The 22,095-nt window shown below is 52.3% G+C and overlaps 1 protein-coding gene across 1 annotated transcript in view; it reads right to left on the minus strand.

The window, feature by feature from the left end:
* Positions 1-22,095, minus strand: part of LOC122365481 (active breakpoint cluster region-related protein-like) — a 78,504-nt gene that overhangs the window by 41,097 nt on the left and 15,312 nt on the right. Inside the window, exon 2 of the mRNA XM_043336722.1 lies at positions 18,008-18,174. Within this exon, the coding sequence (XP_043192657.1) occupies positions 18,008-18,174 (167 nt within the window). The remainder of the gene's footprint in view (positions 1-18,007; positions 18,175-22,095) is intronic.

The raw sequence follows: 22,095 nt of genomic DNA on the forward strand, positions 1-22,095 counted from the left end.
GAGCATGAAAACATCGCTACCGAGAGCCGATGGGCAGAATCGGGCCACCTCACGGCTCAGCACACTTCTTCAGCATGTCAGACGGGCACAATAGAAACATATGCGGCAAAAAGCACTGCCTGCACCGCTCCAAATCAGGCTCTTATGATCAACGCAGCGAAGCAACGCACTGCCGCAGGCCAGCGCCTGAGCACATAAGAAGGTTAACTGCACCCTTTAGCCTCGATCAAGAAAAGGCTGATAACTTAACCACTTAGGTTCAAATGAAGCGATGACGCAAACCTGCGCGTCCATCTCGTGACAATGCCGTGGAGAAAAGTGGAACGGTGCTTTAACTTCGTGCAAACTGTCATGGGAACAGACGGCTTGCGAAACAGGAGTTATTATCTCAACAGTTTGGAGTGACGGCGAGGTAATTTCAGTCATGAATAACTAACGAACCGAAGTTATGAAATGTGTGCATACACACATCCAAATTCCAACTGACTCCTCCTACGCAGAGTTTACGGTTTACTACGGTATCTATTATTCTGACAAAGTGTATGGAGAACCCTTGGGGCGATTATGCGTCGCTTGGGATCGCCCTAGCTCCTACGAGGGAGTCTTTTATCAATAGAAAGGCAAACGAAAGAGCATCCGCTGCGGTATTTCAAATCTCCAAGGTTAAAGACTACCAAAGAAAAGGGGGAAACCAACAGTAGTCATTCAAGCGGTTCTTCCCCAATATTTGCACTTCATTAGCATGTGAGAAGACTTCCGACGGAGGGCGAGCAGCTGCCATCACCCCTCTAGTTTCAGACCAGAAACGATTGTGGCATGGAGGCCGATGAGCGTGCCGCCATCAGAACTATGTTTAAGGGGCGACATTGGAATAAGAAGTGCAAAACCAATCAGTTGCAACGTACTAACATCTATCGGCATCGGAGAACAAAGCAGCTATGCTCCTGCCACTCGCAAAGTTTGCGACCTCGACATCTACTTAAGTTACTAGAGCACAACACCACGCCTTGGAGAATCCCGCTACAGAACCAACAAATAAAACCTTCCCTCCAAAGCCGACATCTGCTGCAGTCTCCTCCAAACGTCTCCCCTCCGACCCTCCACGGCGCACCGTGCACTGACGACACTAGCGGGAGGCGTCGTCGCCATAAAGTGCCGACCCCAGGCGTCGCTGGGCCACAGTCGTGACTGTCACAGGGCGCTCTAAAAAAGCGCCGTGATTGCAGAGGAGCTCGGCCATGCTGCTGCAATCACGAGTGGCGAAGAGTGCAAGAGTTCCGGCAGAGTTTTGCAACATAATGGGCTTTCAGACACACCCTGTCACACCGTTTGACACACCGCATTCATTGACACCGGTTGTAACACAGCCGGGCCGCGGGTCAGCGAAGCATAACATGCCTGTCACCATACACCTATCCGTACCTCACACAGCCAAATACTGATACAGCCATTCACAACTCCAATGGGCGCTACCAGTGACGTACCGCAATCAAGTAACAGCAGCATTCATTCAAGTAACATTCAGCCCCCACGAGTCCACGACAAAGAAAATCGTCTTCACTGAACTTCATCGCCACCACGACCACCGCTAGTCCATCCAACTGTCCGCCCGTTCGCGAATCCCTCCTCAATCTTCGTTCATCCGTGGGACCCCAAGTCCCACCCGCAGTCAGCAAGTGGCGCCCAGTGAATGAGACTAATGTGACGTGCTCGTTCGTCACGGACAGCCGCGCAACTCGCAGAGCCGTGATGCAACGCGCCGCGGGCGGTTAGCCTGCGACAGGGAGACGTTCCCACGGCGGCTGCGGGGTGCCGAGTCTGCACACTCGCACGTTCTCCGTTTCATGGTGGCGGAAACCCGCTACCGCGTGTGAAGAAGAAAAACGGACAGTCGGAGTGTGTCGAAAAACACGCGAAAAAGCGTCAGTACGTGGTCGACGCCGACGCACGGAAGCCGAGAGGAGGAGGAAAACGTGCTGGATGCCGTGGTGGTTGGGGGAGGTGGTCGGCGACTGCACACGGCGACGACAGGTGGCTCATCTTCGAGAAACCACCAGTGGCCACTGGATAGCCACCAGAATAACCACCAGCAAATGTTAGCCAATGTGCTGGAAACCATCGACGTCCGACAACCACTTCCTGGTTGTCGCGTGCCTGATGGAAACTGGCTTCATGGGCGCCTCGCCTGCTGGTGACAAGTAACGCTCAGGTGCAAAGCGACGATGGGAAAGGTCCATTCAGTTTGCCAGTTCACTCTTGCCTTTTAGCGGCAGCGATGTTTTTCTTCAATCTGTCTTCATTCACAGAGGGTTTCGTCGAGCGTGGGAAGTCCAGAGTGGCGATGCAGATTAGTCTGGCACTGTGCAAACCAGGTGCTACCCCAGTAGTCCGTGGTTTATCTCGGGTGATCTCCGTCCAGCACAGATGAACACCTGGCAATCGATTTCAGGGGCGGTGGAGGCCGCTGTCCGTGGGTCGACGGCCCTGTCAGGCGAAAGCAAACGGACAAGGTGACTATTTGCATCCCATACCCACTACCCAGGTATCTGACTGAACCAGCAGCCGCCCAATGGCATCTCAAGATCTCCACGGAGCTTACTAAGCAACTGGAGCTAAGACACTCTTAAACTCAGACAGACCCAATCCGACTTGCAGGATGCCTCGACAGCTGTCTGTGTCTGTCCGAACATCTTGTTCCAACTGCCAGTTGTGTATCTCCGGAGTTTCCGGACACATCCTGCAGCCTCGTTGGGAGGGGAGGGCGGCTGCAGCCTCACTGTGAGGGGGCTGCAGCTTCCCTTGCAGCGTTCCCCGCTCGGTGTGACGTGACCCTTGTTCTGCGCACGGCACAGCCGGGGAGCCATATGGTCGGGTGTTGCTGCGAGGCCACACGAACAGAGGCCGTTTGTCCACCGCGATAACGCCACTATAGATACCGCCGACAGGCAGAGCGGTCCGCAAACACACACGCCAGCGCCCAGTCACCCTAATAATAATACATATCGCCGCCCACAGGGCAATGTCCGCCCGCCCGTCAACCGGTCGTCAAACTTTGACAATCCAGCATACACGATAACACTTCGGCTTCCGAAGTCAAACAACTGCAGGCACCATGCGCACTGCGCAGGTAGCCCGACTTTTTGCGATAGTTAGATGGGGAGAAAGAACTCAGCTCTGCTGTTGATTATCACTCGCACGATAGCTCTAACGGCTTCAGTGTGTACTTTCTGATCCATGTGGATTTAGTGAGCCTTTTATTCCACATACTCAATTGCACCAAAAGCCTCACAGACCTAGCCCCGCCATCCATCGTCCGTCCTGGCTGAGTCAGTTGACCAGCCATGCCCGGAACACGAGCCTTGTATTATGTCACGGCACGCTTTCACGTCATCAATCACACATTAGTCAGAGCGGTGACTACCTGAATCACGAACCTTATTACATGGACCAGCGGTAGAGCACCGGTCACGATCCGGCGACACCCGAGCCGACAGAGCCGCCTGGCGTGACCTCAGCCGGCCGGATCACTGCTAAATGTGACCTGGATGGATCATATCGTCGCCCGATGTGGTCTGAATTGAGCTTGGTAGGGTTTGACTTAAGCCATGACAGGGCAATACTAACGTTGGGGCCAAGACCATCAGCAGTGCTGATGGTCTTGGCTCCCATGGATTTTAAGTTATATAAATGAAGTTATAATAAGTTATAATAAATGAAGCTCCCATTGAAGCAGCATCAGCAGTGCTGATGGTCTTGGCTCCCATGGATTTTAAGTTATATAAATGAAGTTATAATAAGTTATAATAAATGAAGCTCCCATTGACTTCACTTCGAGGAACACTTTATGTCAATTGAGAACCAAGTCTGGTGAGATCAAGCAAAATGACTAAACGATAAAGTAACCGCGTCAAAACGTTATGAAAATCTTTCCTGTAGAAATGCTTAATAAAATAATCCTTATCCTTTATAGCAGCCGTTATCAGCCGCAGGCCACTTCTTCACGTATATTTACACCTTATCATGAGCAGTAACCATATGAGGCCTCGCCACGGACACGTCACCAGCAAGAACGAAGTGTGGTCGGAGTGAATCATATACAACGTTCATCATAATCCACAAACGGCCACAAGCTGCCGAAGTGCGATTGCGCGGAAGCGATGAGGTCTGGTAGCACGAACCACACGATAGGAGCTCACAGAAGCTTATGGAGCGCAGCCGCCGGGTTTCGCGGGCGAGGAACAAGCTCAGCGTCTCAAAGCAAATTACATGATGATTTCTTGCTTGTGTGACAACTGTATCTAGAAACAATTTTCATGATTCGTAAACGAAGAAGGTCAGGACTCAGGATATGAGTGATTTCATAATTTAGAAGAAGCTCACGATTTCCCTCTATAATTCAGTCGGCCAGCCTCCATTCGATCGACACAGTTCAAGACTGGAATGACTTATCGGGAACGATTCGATCGAGCCAATTCCAATCAAAGGGCGTTCGGGGAGTTCAACCTTTTACTATTCGTCCTACTTACAACGGAAGTGAGCGAACGAAACTAGCGGCTGGAAGGTGAGAAAACATACTCAAACACACGAACACACGCGTTCCCCAATCGCTGCAGCGTGTCAAGTGGCACAAGTCGCGCTGGGACAAACATTCCCCGCATGCCACCAAAGGTCACACGAGTGGCGCCGGGTCGCCACGTCTGAGTCTCGACCTCAGCTCGAAGGCTCAGTGACCCCGGCCCATAGCTCAATGACCTCAATAGCGTCGTTTGTTTTCCTCGACGCTAGGAAGTGCAGGAAGTATGTTATTCAAGCTTGGAAAGGGTGGCCATCCGGAGTCTGTGTCTGAATTTATTTACTAGTCTCATTACCCGAGTACAACTGAGTCTATTTCGAGTCTCAGGAAGTCTGGGATCGACACCCGACTTCCAAACACCACCAGGCCTACCGCTGTTGCGAGGATCACGGTGCACATGACACACGCTCGGAAGCCTTACAATCCCTCCGAGACAGCGGCATCACAGAGCTCTCTGCACTCTGCAGTCCTGCACCACCGAGTCAGTGCTACAGCGCTGATGACAGGCGCCATTAGGGAGCATTGTACGGCGCTGAGGTCGGCCAAATCTGGAGGGCCGGGGAGGGGCGCGCCGGCAGCGTGCAGGGGCTGCTGAGTGCTGAGCTGCTGAGGAGCTGATTCAGCCAGCGCTGTGCTAACCTGCTCAGTGTTCGGTGCTCAGCTTGCTGCTGACTTCAGTCTGCAGGGGCGGTAGGATCAGCTGACAGGCGCCGACAGCTGAGAGTAGGAGGGTTAGATAGTGACAGATCAGAGTGGGACGGATCAGTCGGCGACAGCCCAGAGCAGGTCGAGTCAGACTACGTGACGTGAGCTGCCGAGACAGCTACACACAGCGTGGCGGGGTCACCATTGTTGGTGACTGGCGCCGTCAAAATAATATCCATCAATTCACCCTAAAAGTAGGCTACATCTCTGCTACATTTTAGGACACGTCATGAAAACCTTTAGCACCGTTCGTCGCCCGCGATGGGGCAGAAGATTACACGTAGTTCGTCTGCCTCAATCCCCAGTCTGGCCTGCTGCGTACTTACAGACACTCGCCGCTTCTATTCAGACCATCTGCCGCCTCACAACACAGCCGCGGTAACAAGTAGCCCATCAAGATAATCCGACATGGAAGAGGATGTTCCAGGGCCCTTCAATTTCTCACCTATTCACACAAAGCGCCCGGCGGCGTGCGTGGAGAGGTCGGAGAAGTGCTCACGACGCGTGGAAAGAAGATGTAAGCGCTCGTGAGCGGTCGATGGGAAGATGGACGGATGAGGGGCGCAACCACAGTCACTGAACACGACTCGCATACGGAGCCATCTGCACATGTCGACACGCAGCGGCGGGTACACAGGACCTAGCCGCCGAACAGAAACAGACCAAGATGTAACAGTGGAGCTTTGTATTTAAATGGTGCGGTCTTCATTCATCATCCAGAAATTCACGGCGACCACAGCCACTCATACTATCATTTACTGTCACCATCAACATTGCCGTCACTTACGTTACCGTCACCGCCACCTCCATTCCACCCCCCCCCCCGTCCATCCGACCATCTAGCGCAATGACCCGAAGAAGCCTACTGGCAGGGCACGTCATTAATTATGCGGCCAACAGTTCCTGTTCTGGGGTCACAGGTCGCACCCCGGCCCGCTGGCTAGAGAGGTAGAGGTGACGGTCTAGCTTCGAGTGCCGCGCGCGACGGCGTGCTCGTAGGACGAAATTAATGGCAGCTCTAGGCCGGAGTGACCGGTCACCGGGCAAACTGTCTAAGAGACTGATCGTAGGACCATAATTGCTCGTCCGTCAAGCGTCGAGAATGTATGCGGTAATAGAGCTGTGCTTATTTAGGAGCACATTGACGTAGTGTGTTTGACAGGAGCTTTGGGTATTGAAATGGCAAAAAAAAAGAAAGAAGAAGACAGTTTGATGGACTGTAAAAAGGCATAGTGCTTTCAGAGACATAAGAGATAGCTCATTTGACATCAGTTAAGCTAGCATTAGTTTTTGCTATGGAGCAACACGCGATAGCCCACAAGCAATTACATTATAACTGGTTACAAATGCACTGAGGGGCGATTACCGGTTTTTGCTTCTGTCGTTCAGCGCTGAGGCCGACACTCGGTTCGACTTGCCCGACTGACCGCAACGACTTCCTGTGGTGAGCCGCAAACTCACACGGAACTGAATAAATTACCAATAAAATGGGGACCACGACCATCAGCGTGCGCACCCAAATGTAGCTGAGAAATCGCCCAAGCTCGAGCCGAACGTATTATTCCACGCTACAATTATAACGGTGTTCGTATGTAACAACTTCTTGTGGACTAATAGCAGCAGCCACCGAAATCGTTTTCACATTGTTCATTCTTACGCTAAGAACTGGTCTAGAGGCCGCACATTCCTCTCAGTCTCATGTTTCCCAACCACAGCTGATACCAGCTCGCATAGCGTGAGACCGGCATCTTTTCGCCGTAATGAATCTGAGCCACGAACTGTGAGTCCACTCACCACACGGTAGCTCTGGGTGAAACCAGGCGGATCGCAGAGCCCCAACTCAGCTCTGCAGGTTCCAGGTTATATCCGAGCTACACTAGCATAACAGAGTCACGATTCTCTGTCCAAGCCCAGTCAAATCACAGCAATGGGACCGTCACGACTCAGGGCAAATCACAGAACCGTGGACTGACAAAACAACGCATGGCCTTGTAACTCATGGTAACATGCCTTTCAGTGAAGCCATGCCCGTCTGAAGAAGCCTTGATGCGCTTCCATAACATGGAACGCATATCAATGTGTTGGTTTTTCTACAGCCGCACTTCGAAGGTCGTCCACCCGACGCGATGCCAGAGCTGACTCTTATGCGTACAGTCCCAGTCGGCCATCCCAAACATCCGAGAATTTCCATTTTTCATCCCATCATCCGTCCCGATCCTGGGCCAGCAAACAGGCTGGTCGCTCGTTTAGCATATGCCAAGGATGCGGGCGGCGCTCCCAGCTCCGAGGCAAAAACGACGCGCTCTCCTCTGACCAGCCGATCAACGCCTGCGAGGAGCCGACCGAAGACAAAACAGGCTGGATCAGTGTTTGGAACAGGTGGAGGCTTCCATAAGAACATGCCCGCGACCGGCTAACAAGCCAGGTAGCGCCGAAATAGGTCAACAGGTGATGAAGTACGGTGAAAGCCACTTAGCTATAGTTAAATATTCCACCGTAAATGAAGAGGCTTTGTTTCGCTTCTTTTCTTCACCACCTCGTCCCGACCGTCAGCTTGGTGAGCGATCGAACAGGCCATGAAGGCGGCTTGAAATCAGACAGCTTTCTGGTCCGGCTTCTGTTACACCTCCGTGTAACGGGTCGTGACTATCGACGTAACACTGTGACGGCTCGGCAGCGCGGATCTCGGTGTGACAGGCGCCGTGACGCCCGGCTGGTGACAGTGTGACGGGTGCCGTGACGCCCGGTCGGTGACAGTGTGACAGCGAGTGCATGTGACGCGGTGCTGTTGCGGTCGACCCGCCGTCAGTCCCGGGTTGACACAGCGCGGAGGTGTCGGGTCGCGGACGAGAGATCGTTCCGGTCACGTGCAGCAGACCAGCGCTAAAGCTTGGGTTCAACAGGACCACGTAAGAGCATTTGACCGCAGCCACCGCTGGCTGCAGCTTACTCTCACTTATTCCCCGAACTGTGACGCCTCTGCGGCCTTTGGTCCTCTCTCTCTCTCGTATCGCTAGGTGACTTGTACCCCGTCCCAACAGACCCGGTCAGGCGGGAAAGTCGCCCCAAACTAGACCCGGAATGAAAGCGAGAAGACATGTCCCATAATGATACGCTTCAGCGCGCCTGGATTGATTGGTAAATCGAAATGCGTCGCCCCAAGATAATTCCCAATGGCTCTGAAATTTTATGAACTGTCACACCGAGGCTGACAGGCACATTTCAAGAGGGATCCGAAAGTGAAAATAATCGCCGTCTTTGCGTTGGTATTCCACCTCGTCAGCAGTCACGCTTTTACCTTAGCAGGCTGATATGCAAATTACAAGTGGTATAGCATGTTTCTTTTACGGAATAATGGGCAGTTCGATGCACACAACCAAAGAAAGCGAGATAAAATGCATGTTCCGAAAAGAAAGGCGAAACAATGATGGGTGCGGGCTTTGAGAAGTCCAAGCCTATCACAATGAAATCAAGGGACAGAAATATTACATGAGAATATTGTTTCTAGGGTTCCCAGGATTAAAAAGCTATCGGATCATCATCGAACTTTCCAGCTTGCTAAGAGATTAAACAGGCTCCAAGTGACGGCCTTGGAGCCAATAAACCTCAGGCCTGGTGACAAAAAGCCATTGAGAATGGATTTTGAGCCATGAGCGAAAGGTGAACGAAGGTGACGAGGAGAAATCAAACACAAAGCAAGACCGTCGAGCGCGTCCTTGCGAGCCATCACGCGTTGCGAAAATGACAAAAAAGAGTCCCCAGGACGCCGCATGCGTTGCCTAACACAGTCGAACGCGCTCGACAATCCATTGAAATCAGGTCACACGAAGAGCAGTTCATCTCGACCCGAATGGCGCTAAAACGGTTTCAAAGTACACATCGATTGCCATTAAAGGAACGGATCCATTAGCGACTAAGTAACCATTACCGATCCATTCCAGCGACAAACGGTGTTTAAAGCCCATCTTCGATCGTTCGCACCATTGAGGTTAATGCACATAGACTATTATGTTCTTCATAGTAACATTATTTAATATTTAGCAAAATAGTTGGTGAGCAGCGTAAACCCATAGTCACCTTTCTGCTAAGTGAACACCAAATCACCTACAATCCAACGACTGCAGCTGAAAAGAGATTTAAGCCTTCACAACAGCACCACTTCACGAGCAATCCTATTACAGTACCAAACGAGCGAATTGGTCTTACCTAATGCAACATTTCGTTCAGCTTGTCATTCATCTGTCGATTCTCTTTACCTCTCACTTGCTCTGTTTAACCCCTTCTTTGTTCGAGTACCAGAGGCAGCGTTCTGGCCTCCATCCGCTGAATCCGGCCCACGCTCTCATTACCGCCAAATTACTGTTTTCGCCGCTGTCCCGATCCCCCGTGGGAGTCCAGCAGGGCGTCCCCGTTCGGCCCGGCCCCTGGCGAGCTTCGGAGGTGAGCCCACGGCACTAACGACCGGTGCGTGACTCGAGTTCTGACTCAACTGAGCCCGGAATGCAATCCCGCAATGTATGCGGATGGTGGTACGGTAATGATCATACAGCTGATGTTAAGTTGGGGCGGGCATCCAAACAGCGAATTAGATTGTTTGGACGGTAAGGACTGGAAAGCCTAAGTATGTATAAGACCACGTACGCACTACCCAGGTCACCCAGATAAGACACGTTTGCTCAGCAGGAAAAATATAATGGACGAGGGTAAAGAATGCTTGTAATTATAGCTCAATTTTTGAACAACATTCGCAGTTCCCATATTCTTATTGCACAACGTGAGCAGCACCATAACTCTTTCTCACACCATCCTACGACCCACCCCTCCCCTAGGACACCTGACCAGAGCCGTGTCACCCATCCCCTCTCAGCTGAGCGATGCACTCGAGGAGGTAGCTCGCGCTGCCACCGATCCATCTGAGCCGTCAGCAGGGACACACAGTGCCCCGCGGGCGGCTGCGGCGACCACAACACATCCGTCGCCGTCAGCTGGCGGGTGACGTCACGTGGTCGGTGACGTCACTGCGGCCGGTTGGTGAGGAGGTGAGGTGTTTGTTCGGGAGGGACGCCCCTACAACCGCCTCGCTTGTCAGACTGACAGCCCTAATTTTCTCAGCTCTCGTACTCCGTCCCTTCCCCTGCCCATCTCCCACATGCTTGATAGGCATGGGAGAAACAATCATACGGAGCTACGAACCCTCGGAAGGACGGCACGGATGTCGGACAAGCAGGCATCGCAGAGCTCAACACTGAAAACAATTTTACCCGAAGCTGGCGAATTAAGCGTTGCTCTGCGGGTGGTATATGTGTATTAACTCGCCATGTCCAGATTCTAGCTAGAGGGTAAGCAGACTTGCCTGTCTTATTACTCGTAAATATGCACCGTACCCACAGTCTGCAGTAAGGTAGCTACTCAGCACCGGATATTGTCCCCGCGGGTGTCGAGTCATTGGCATAGCCCTCACTGAAAGAGTTGGAACTACTCGAGATATCGTAAACGCGTATCCGTGGATGGCGAACCTTTACATAACCTGCCCTGAAGGAGTTGGATCTACTGGCACAACTAGATGGCGTTGTCTCATACAGTTTTGAATTACAGCAATTTTTTAACTTTTTTTTTGCACCAATGATATGTTGGCACATTGTTTGGCGGTTTCAAGTGGGGGCGAAAGTACAATTGTTAGGGTGCATCTTTAAAACCTCTGCAATATTCATCACGGGACGATTGGCAACGCTTTTTCTTCCGAAACTACCAAGTGAGACCATTTTGATTCTTATATAGGTCACGAAAGCAGCAGCGACACATCTTCTTGATCTCGGGTGGTCTGTACGACTACCTGTGACTGGGTCATGTCGAATTTTCTATGGGAATTCGATTGGACCGTTCCCACCAACGTGAAACTTTCTCACCGATGTTTTCTAGGTATGAGATTGTCATAATATAGATAATTAGATAATATCCCTCAAATATGGTCAGGCGTGGGAGTTTTTTTTTGTCCTCGTGACTTGGTCGGCGAAGGGTAGGCGTGGAGGGTAACCCCTTTTAGTCATATGCTCTGAGCGGATATAACCGCTGAGGCAGATACGGCTACACTGCAATGGGACCTTACTGTACTCCTGGGAGGGTGGTTAAAAATGGTTGCGGATAGGGGTACCCGCGAAACACCGGTTTACTCGCCGGCCCTGGGTTAAACTGTTTTCAGTGAAGCGAGCCAGCCCAATGCAGTCCAAGCCAAGTGTTCAGTCAGCTATGCTCGGCGACGAATTCCTTCCCACCCAGTCGGCTATACCGCCCAGCCCCGCCCGCCGACCCAGCCCGCTGGCCCGCTCGACGCCGGCTGACCTCAGTCGGTCATAGTCGTGACTGCTCCGACAGCGCCGGCCGACCGACTATCGGAGGCTGGTGCTCGGTCACCACCGCACCACCGCCGGGAGCACCACGCTGGAATGTGCTGGTAACGCGGCAGCGGCGGTGGGCCGAGCCGCTAGAGCTCGCGCCAGCCGGCCAGCCAGCCGACCCACAGCCAAACACCGAACACATGTCCTGCCAGGTCCAGCCAGAGCAAGATACGGACGCCAGGAGAGACGTTTGCAGCACTGCGGGCATCTGAGCCTGTGCGGCGGCTCTGATTCAGAGCCAAAATCAATCAGCTGGCTCGTAACTATCTGCACCAACACCGGCTATCTGAGTTTGAAAAGTCACACGTTCCAATACCAACCGTGCGCTGCCGGTGCCGCTGATCCTGTAGGTAGGTATGTGAGGAACACCGACAGGGCGGCGTTTTGTTTACAGCGTTACTCGCGTCGGGCATGGCGTCACGTCAGGTCACATCACGTCACTTCACGTAACGGTGACGGTACCGGAGACGCCGCGCCGGCTGGCCCGACAGATGGACCATCAGCGGCTAGGCGGCCAGCGAGGTGGCATCGATGAACGGTGACAGCGTCTCCGTGCGATAACTGTTACCATGCCCCCGCGTCTTATGCCTGCATCGGATGTCGAAGGGTAGAACTAGATAGCCCTCTGCTGCACTGAAAACTTTTTTACCATTTCCTGAAGGGTAAACCCGCCATAGCATGGTAGCTTGACACACAGACGTTTTTTACCACCTTCCAGATGGTAAATTTTACTCTTTCATGAAGAGTAAACTCGCCAGGGAGGGGTAACATGACACACAGACGTTTTTTACCATCTTCTGAATGGTTAACTCTTTTGATTTACTCTTGTCTAGAGTGTAACATTTTTTGGGTTACACTCTTTGAAAGGGTAAATCTTAAACGGAACCCTTTTCTAGGGAGTAACGCATCATCTACTCTGTGCTTTACCCTCCTACAGAGAGTATATTCTTCTGGCCTACCCTTTGTCACATGGTAATGTTTACTCTTTCCTTTAGTGTAAACCCCCCAGAGGATGGTAACAGACTCACAGACGCTTGCTTCAGAAGCTTCACGAAGCTTCTGTTAACCGGAGCTCACCAACTAAAAAAAAAACATGCTTCAAGAGCAACAATGTATATTTGGCTTCCGTACAAACAATACGAGGGGCACACCAGCCATGAACATTGTGAGACTCTTCACTTATGCATACGAATTTATACGAAGCGTTCAGCAATGCACAAACGGTCAATAAACACCACGATACAACTTGAATGCACTTTGAATGTGAATACAAGACATTCAGCGCCCTCATATTGGATAAGGCACAGCGCACAATATTTGAAGAGAGCGACGGCGTTCCTGGGTGGTCGCCCGTCTGCGTGAGATAATGAGACTGGATCACTACAGTGCAAGGCTTTTTCAAAGTCACCAACAAAATGCATAAACTTGTAGCATCACAACAAAATTAATGTACGTACTCACAACCTAGGCCACGTGGCCGTGCACGGGGTCCTGTTAACCAGGTCAAATTAGCACCACTCAACGGCATGCAATGCTCTAGCACATCGGTACTTACAATAAAATGTCCACAGAGGCTCTATAGGCGATGAACAACACGCAAGCACAATCACCAACGGCCACGCCGCGCGGCACCGACACTGCTCACATCCTCTCTCGGAGACCAACGGCCGAAAACTGACAGATGCGCGCGGCCTTCAAACCGCAAACGGCCGATCTCGTTTCTGATTGGCTGAGTGATTCCATTTCAAATATCATCTTCACGAGGGTAAACAAGATTCACGCATGAAACGACTATCTGTACACGAGTCACGATACCCAGAAGGAAAGAATTTTCGTGATGTTCTGGATCGCGAGAGTAATATTGATATTTACATGGTAATAATACTCTTCGCTGGCGAATAAGGTCATATTAACCACGTACCGTTACTATGCACATAATGGTAGCAAAGAGTTACCCTTTCAATATACTCTTATCTTGCTGGTTTGATGAAAATGAACCCTCCAGGAGGTAGTAAAAAAGTTTTGAGTGTGAGCACATTTTTTCCACACTCAGACAGAATGGTGCACTGTCTTCCTGACGGCTGACCCCTTTTCAGTGACCCGACCACTTTTCAGTGACGAGCGCTATCGTGTCACAAACTACCCAGCAGAAGGCCCAGACACCCCAGCAGTGAGATAGGACGCCTGAGCAGCGGCTCTGGCAGCTGAGAGCTGTCAGACCGCCGCCCGGGTTAATCCAGCCTTCCCAGGAAAATGATAACGCCTTACCGGTTTGATTAAAGCCGAGATCCACTCACATTAAAGCACGGCTCGTCCACTGCAAATCAGCTCCAGAGGTAAGGTATACGGAGCATCTGGTTCATTTGCATTTTGATCTGGTGGCGGTGGCTGATATCCCGTGGATCATAAATTAAAACCAGCTGTACTTTATCCTTTAGAAAAAATCAGCATGTCCTTCGCAGGTGAATTATTAATAATACCCGATACTTTAAAACATGCAATGCATGGAAAAATACATCAACTCGAACTCACCATTGAAAATGAGCCATGATTTCAGCAGATATTAAACAGCACACATACATATCTATCACCTAAGCACGCGAACTTCGAAAGGCCAAGTGAACAAACTACAAATCGCATTACGAATCGGCCTACGCTTCATAGCTCTTATGCATTCGACCTTCGCCATCCGATTGAGCAGACTATTCCTTGAAACCATTTGACGCCAAAACTACCGGTATTGTCATGGACGAGTTCGACCAAACCATAGCACAATACCAAGGCAAATTGCTCCACCGCCCGCTTTAGGATCAGATATCACAGCTTTGCAATTGTGATGATCGCATTCGAGGCGCGACTTCAATCGCTCTTGAGTAGCAATGAAGGCAGGATAGGGAATTGCAGCCTGTTCCGCTGATATTTCCTATTTCCGAAAGATGGCCTGCCTATATGATACTGATCGAAGCCGTGCGTGGAATGGATAAACCTTAAACATCCACTGATAAACGGCGAAGATTATATCAAACGAGGACCTATCCACTCTCAATACAGCTTGAATGGGTTCGCCTTCACTGACAAATCCCGCGAAGATAACGGTGCTTCAGACCTGCCTAGTGGTGTGGCTATTGCGGCACTAGGGAGAATTGAGAAATATATGTCTCTGGTCATTTGTCCGGTCCGCCGTGCCTCGCATTTCGAGCGTTTTCGAACAGCTGATAACCAGCTCGTTGGTCGCCACGTTCTCCCGCTTTGGGAAGTGAAAGGAGTCAGAGTCGGGGGTCGGTCCAACCGCCCGTGACCGGAACACGCGACCGGGTAAAAATCACGCCCTTCTCTTCCTGAGTCGGGTCAAAACGGCCCCACATACTCCATTATTCAACACTAGTGGCCGCCCTGCATGCTAACAGCCAATTTCACACAGCGTTCGAAAGACAGAACGCATTGTTTCCCAACCGGTCATACTTGAGGCTCCACTACTATAGGTAACCATCTAACACACCCAGCCCCTATACGGCATTCGCCTGAAGCCCACATGGGGTCCATCATCTGTCCGATCCTCCCACCGTGGGCGCGATCGTGGGCGGGACTCGAGTGGTGGATGACTCCCAGCGGCGCCGGGCGCCCACACCGGCACCCGAGCCAAGGTCAGGGGCTGCGACCCAGTCTGCCGCGGGCCGAGCGAGCCGGAGAGCTGACCAACACTTGTGAAAGTACTCCAGCTCGCCGCCGCCGCCGGGACGGGGCCGGGGTCGGATCGCGGTCAAGCTGTCCAGTTGAGCAAGACGGGGCGGGGGCTGAGGGGGCCGACAGCGGCGAGGCCGCGGGCGCCGGAGGTAACGCATGGCTGACGAGCCGCCGCCCAAGGTCCGCCTCAGCCGGTCACCGGACGGCGGGCGGCTGCACTCTCTGCACTCTGCACCGTGCACATGGTGTGCAGGACGTGGTGCTCGGCGAGCACGCGCGGGGCACGGACCGGCGGACAGCTGCTCCATACCCAGCCAGCACCTGGGGCGTCGGATAACGCCGACCGGCCGGGCAGACCGCAGGTCCGTCGCCCTCACCACCCCCACGCTCACCGATCGTCAAGGTTCGCACGTGCACATAGTCTACCAGGCACCCGACCGAGAGCCAAATTAGCGTGCAAATGAGACCCGTCAACAGGGAAGTGACGGCTGGCAGGCAAAAACAGCGACAAACATCGACCGACAACACCGGCAACTCAGCACCAGCCAACGCCGACGAAAACAGCATTGTGCAAGGCGGACCGGCGTGCTCCGCAAATAAGGACTGATTTTGGACCCCGGCGGTCGAGACGGACCAATTGGGAAGGGCGCGGTACAAACGATCAGCCCACGAGGGAGAACGGTCGGCGCGACTGGGGCGTGGGATGGACTGGGAGTTGCACGAGATGAGATCACCGAATGGTAGCCGGCAGCCGAAGAAGCGAGAGGGTGCGGCGGCCGGGATCGAGTCTTGAGCCGGCTCTTGCATCGTGACCTTATGTGATCCACTTATCCGCACGATATGCCGTGCACGACTGCCCGGTACTTGCGGCGAGCGTGCAAGGTGCGTGCACTGCTCAGTGCACAGTCCATGCAGGCCGGCATGCCAGGAGTGCACTGAAGCAATCAGTTGCGTTGTACACTGTAAAAACCCATGTCAAAAACCAGCACCCTGTACCTGCTTATTTTAAGCAGGCTAACTGGGTGCTAAATTTTAGCACCCTTTCGAAAAATAGCTCCCTGTGCCGGCTTATTTTAAGCACCTTAAATGGTTGCAGCCATTTAGGGTGCTTAAAATAAGCCGGCACAGGGAGCTGTTTTTCGAAAAGGGTGCTAAAATTTAGTACCCATTTAGCCTGCTTAAAATAAGCAGGTATAGGGTGCTGGTTTTTGACATGGGTGCTAAACTTTTTTTTACAGTGTATGGGATAAAGTGCGCAGGCCATTGATCACTAACTGGCATGGCAGTAAACTACATGACGTGTTCTCTTGTTATCTAATGGTCGTGAACTTGACACCGAGTAAACTGCTGGCCATTTCCTCCTAACGCGAGAGCCTAAAGGCTTAACCAGCATTCCACACCCACGTACAATAACTCCAAATCACTAGAATTATGTCGTATCGCGGTGCTAAGCATCTATGACGTTGACCTTTCTTTCCGTTCTATATAGTTCCTTATAACTCTCCGTCATCTCATATCATGAATAGGCGTACTAGCATATTTTAACAGGAAAATGTCCTCTCGCTGTCATACAATCGATCCTTCAAAACATGTCCCTAACATTTCTAAAACTATACGTCAAAAGCCAAAGCGACCATCTACTGCCTCTCACACACAGCGAGTCCACCGTCAGCTGCCTCTCCACAGAGCTGCGGTCTGTCTCTCTGTATCTAATCTGGCCTCGTGACGGGAAACATCGGGGAACAGCAGCTGGCGCCCGCACAGCAGCCGGCCCGGTGACCGCGAATATCGTGACGTCAACGTGACGTCACTGTGACACAGTCATCTGTGTACTGAGGCTGCTATCAGTGGATGGAGTGTGTCGGTGTGACGGTGACGGGTATGGCCAGGGATTACCGCGGGGAGTGGGATGCTGCTGAGTTGGATAAGACCGCAATGGGAGATAAGTCCTCAGAAGGGAAGCGAAGGCGACGGAAACAACGGTCAAAGTCTGACGAAACGGAGTAGAAGGAGACTTTGGACGGTTGGGTCATCTTGCGTTACTGCGTTATCTGTGTTACCAATATATTTACTCACCAGGGGACACGTTTCTAAAAACGAATGATCTCTCCATTACGTAATGATCGCGTTTTGGTCCACATAGCTCATTGGAGAGGACGTCGACATCTCTAAACAACGCGGTAATGGCTACGGCACGGCACGATAAGACAGGTAGAGAGCCATTAACGCGCCACAGAAAACCGCAGCACGAGTTTCTCTCACGATAATTAACTGGCGTTGAAATCTATCCTACGCAGAACATTTTAAACGTCCGTTCAGGCACTAAACAAAGTTCTCGATTTCGATGTCGGTCTTTTGGAACGACAGACATTGACAATTTTGATCACAAAGTCCGGCTAAACAATTAGCATCTTTAAGATACCGTGGTGATCAACCACGACATACCACGAGCTATCAAACTGTGTTAGAACGTCCCTTGCGACGACTGTAGCGCAGAAACCGCACTTGAGCTGCAGGCGTAACTGTATCATTCAACCGTGCATTGCATGCATTTAGCCTACCTCTCAATAATGGACTATTTGTGCCTGTTCATGTGCCATGTGCGCACTGCTTCCCCTGTTCCCAGTTATCATCACGCCCCGGAACTGACCTGAGCTGGCCGTGAACACCTCGTCTGGATCGATGCTGTTGGTGCGAGCCCGCGGGTCGAGCTCACGCTCAGGGGTGTCGTCCACCGAGATGGTGCGTAGCAGGGGCACCACATCTTCGTCCGAGTCGCCGCCCGACGACTCGCGAGTCTTCTCACGGGTCTTCCTTCTGCGAAGAGGAGAAGCACCGGTTAGATCAGGGGTAATCGATGAAAAGTGACATAAATATATATAAAGATGTTGTTTTCAAATAAGGGCGATCATTGATCATTGATCATTTTTAGAGACATTCCCGTTAGCCGATATGATGAAGATAAATACACACGTCACAAAAGAAATACGAACAGTGCAGACGAGACGCACGATGCATCTCGGTGGATGAATCAATCCGTGATTACACGATTAGCGAGTTATTCAGCTTCCCCTGACACCACGAGCCAAACATCAGGAAAACGGCTCGTCACTGCACAACAAAAAGCTCCCGTTATTTTGCGGCAAAGTAGGTCCGTGACAGCCGTCACAATCCCGCAAACTCCCGCAAACCACACGGCAGACCAGTCACCATCCGCCACGCACTCGGGGTATCCCGTATCCTATCCATTTCACAACCGAGGAAGCGACGCGGATATACCAGTGACTCGGCCCGCCTCCCGTTAGAGGTAGGCCGGCGCAGCGCGCACAGAAGAGGGTCACGGAGCGTGACTCAGCGTGACGCCGAGTCAGGCGTGACGGGCGTGACGAGCACGGCGCACGCGCGGCGACCGACGCACAATGACGCGCCGCTGCGGCGGCAAAAAGTGACAGACGGACGGAAGGACGGATCGAACATACGGCGTGATGACAGGGGAAATATGCGCTACCATGGCCACTGCATCGGGATTTGGGGAGAGGTTGATTGATAAAAATAGACAAAGTTAAAGTGATGAGACAGGGCGCGGTGGTAAAATGGATTTCTCTGACAGAAGGTTGTTAGCACTAAGCCATCAAATAAATTGAACAGGCAGATGCATTAGCTGATTCGAAGTTCTTAATGCCAGGGAAATTCAGCCACAAGTCCCAGGGTTAAACTTAGAGAGTAGCTCAGAAACGACTTCAGGAATACTTTCTTCGGGCAACTGTCTGTCATAGCGCACCACAAGCAGATCAGAAAACCAGTGCGAAATTTTTCAACGACGGTGGAGCATGTTCCCCACGATCCTTATTAGAAACATGACATCCGGGCAGTTTCACATGCATTTCCACCATGGCAGTGCAATCCCCGAGCACACCTCAGTCCTAGATCTGACGGTGACTTGTTAGACAAAGCTCTGCGGCTGAAAATAAACCCGACCTTCTGGGTAAAGCTCAAACAAACCTGCCGTGTCCGAACTGTAAACACTTCGGAGGAGAGAACACCGAGCCTGCAGACGGAGAGTCACCTGCGCAGCTCCGCCAGCGAGCTCGGTACGTCCTAGAAACGATCGATAACACACGAGGACGATAGCAAGGTGGCGTCGAGACCGACAGAAGCCATCCAGAAAGACTGCTGATGTCATTTCGCAGGGCACTTCCGGACGGTTCAAAGAAGTCGGAGGTGGGAGGGGCGATATGGATCGGATCCACCCAGCGAGGGCAACAATTGACCGATCAATGAATGACAAAGTAAGAGCACATGTATACCGAAATCGGAGACATACGTAGGCATGTGGCTATTCAATATAACCAAGGCCAAAGTTATACGTGCGTTAATTCAACGTTATCCACTATACAATGGAACTATTTAAACTCATCTGATGAATAAATACGCAGTTATGTCTATTTTTGACTCATGACATCACATGTCCTCTGATTGACTCTGACTCAAGCTGGATATTCAATCCACCGATACGGGAGGGATACCTACTCAGAACGTTCACGGACGAGGAAAACACCATTGCTGTTGTGTTGAGCGCCATGGGAATAGACCAGAAGCCGAGTTCGTGACGTCAGACCTGTGAATCAGCCGACTGCACGTAGTGAAGGTTGTGGTGTAGGCACTATTGCCATGAAATTCATGATGTCACAGGCAACGAGGCAATCAAGAGGGTAAGATAGTGATTGTGTGCTTCTTCGACGTAAAGCATTGATGCATCGTAGCGTTAGATAGCGATAAAACGGATGATCAAGAAGGGGAACACCCTGCCGACATAGCCCACATCAAGCATCCATTCATTCGTCAACCGTCCCAATGCCTCTGACTTCTGAGTCGGCTGGGAGCCCACAATGCCACCACACTGAGGCGGACATTTCTCGGCAGAGCGGGGCACGTCCGGCCGGGGGAACTAGGCCGGCGCCGCTGGATTCCGGTGAAGGTCGGCTCAGGACTGCCGTTAGTGCTGACCCGCGGTGACCCGCTACCACGCATCTAACCGGCGTGGGAACCCCGACCGGCACAGGGGCGGCGCGGCGGTACCAGACGGTGCCAGCAACGGAAGTCCGTGAGCGCAGGAAGAGAAAACACCGGCCAGGTGCCGGGCCGGATCCGGCGGCGCCGTCCCGACCGATTGTACTCCGCACCGCGGCGGCACGGCGAGCCCACAGAGTCACGGTCACGTCCCAATCAAACCGTGAGCCGTGAACGCCGTCGTGAAAGTCAACACACTCTTATTGTTCTCAAATGACCACAATCAAACGATAGGAAGCCTCCTGAGAAAGAGAAAGCCGCCTGATAGTAGTAATATAAAAAAAGTCATGAGAAATGGGTCCTTGGGTTCCCACCAGCTGTAGAACGAGTCCAACAGGTCCTAGCTCACGACAAAAGATTGGAGACGTCATCTATCATCACAGCGCGAGGAGCTGATATCAACTGTCTCCCTCTGTCCCAGATCGGTCGGTCCCACCGAGCTCACCAGTTCCTGGCCTCCCCGACAGCGGGACACGTGGCTGGCGGCTAACCAACCATGAGACGGGGGACGACGTGTGTAATCGCCACGCCGATTGTGGATTGCTCTTGAACGTCAATACATACATACATACATACGACGGCACATGGCAGGGACGGGAGGGATGGAGCGGCGGATGGAGGGAAGGCGGTGAAAAATGGAGGATGAGAAACAGAATACTGAGGAGGTCAGCAGAGGACACGCTGAAGGACGAACAAGAACGTTCCGGGGAGGCACAAATGTGCAGTAAAATGGAGGAAAGCATAACACCCTGGAGCTCCACGAATTCCTGGAACATCCTATGTCCCCATTCCACCCTCCCCACCCTCCGCCAGCCGAGGGTGCCAGGAACCGCCCAGACTCTGCTCCTCCGGCAGCCGCTAGACTAACACCCTCCAACCCCGGCTTCGACCCCACTGAATTAAACATGAAGCCGGGCTCCAAACAGTCGAGCGGCATCTGCCGGGTCGGATCGGCCAGAGCTGACGCGGTCAGTGGGGAGGTAGCCGGGGCTGGGTCAGGTAGGGGGGAGGGGTAACGAAGGGTCAGCCAGCAGCAGCAGAGCAGAGGGCGGGGCCGGCCGCGTGCCTCAGCGCAGCGCGCGCAGCACGCGGTCCAGGCTAACGAGACGCAGTCACCGCCGCCAGCGTCGGAGGCCGGCCGACGCAGCTCTAATTGAAAACGGAGCCGGAGCCGCAGCCGGAGCCGGAAAACAACGCCAATGCTGGCACCGGGCGTGAGAGGCCATACAGTGGCCCGGGAGGGCCGCTGCCGACCCAGATACGAACCCGCATATCGCGGACAATTAACGTGTAATTACACGCAATACGTTACAGAGAAGGCCGGTGGTAAGAGGCCTGTCATCTACATTCTGCTAGACACCAAGCACAAAGAGGCGAGCCTTCCGAGCAGCCAGCCTTCCAAAGAAACTTGGGATAGCTTCGCATTGGAATTAACCCCAACATTAGCCTGCAGCTTTCAGATCTAATTGCTATGAAACATCCCATTCAAGAGACATTCATCATGAACTTCAACGTTTCACCGATGACAAGATCTAAAAATAGAGCACTAGCGAGACCTTTACCCTCAACACACAGTCGTGGTGATTCATTACGTCATAACTAGCACCATAAATCTTTGTCCGGAACCCCCATAAATCCCTCCTAGTCCGCGGCATGTCTCCACGCAGC

The sequence above is a fragment of the Amphibalanus amphitrite genome, unplaced genomic scaffold (genome assembly GCF_019059575.1).
Source record: "Amphibalanus amphitrite isolate SeventyFive unplaced genomic scaffold, NRLGWU_Aamphi_draft 000743F_arrow, whole genome shotgun sequence".
NCBI lineage: Eukaryota > Metazoa > Arthropoda > Thecostraca > Balanomorpha > Balanidae > Amphibalanus > Amphibalanus amphitrite.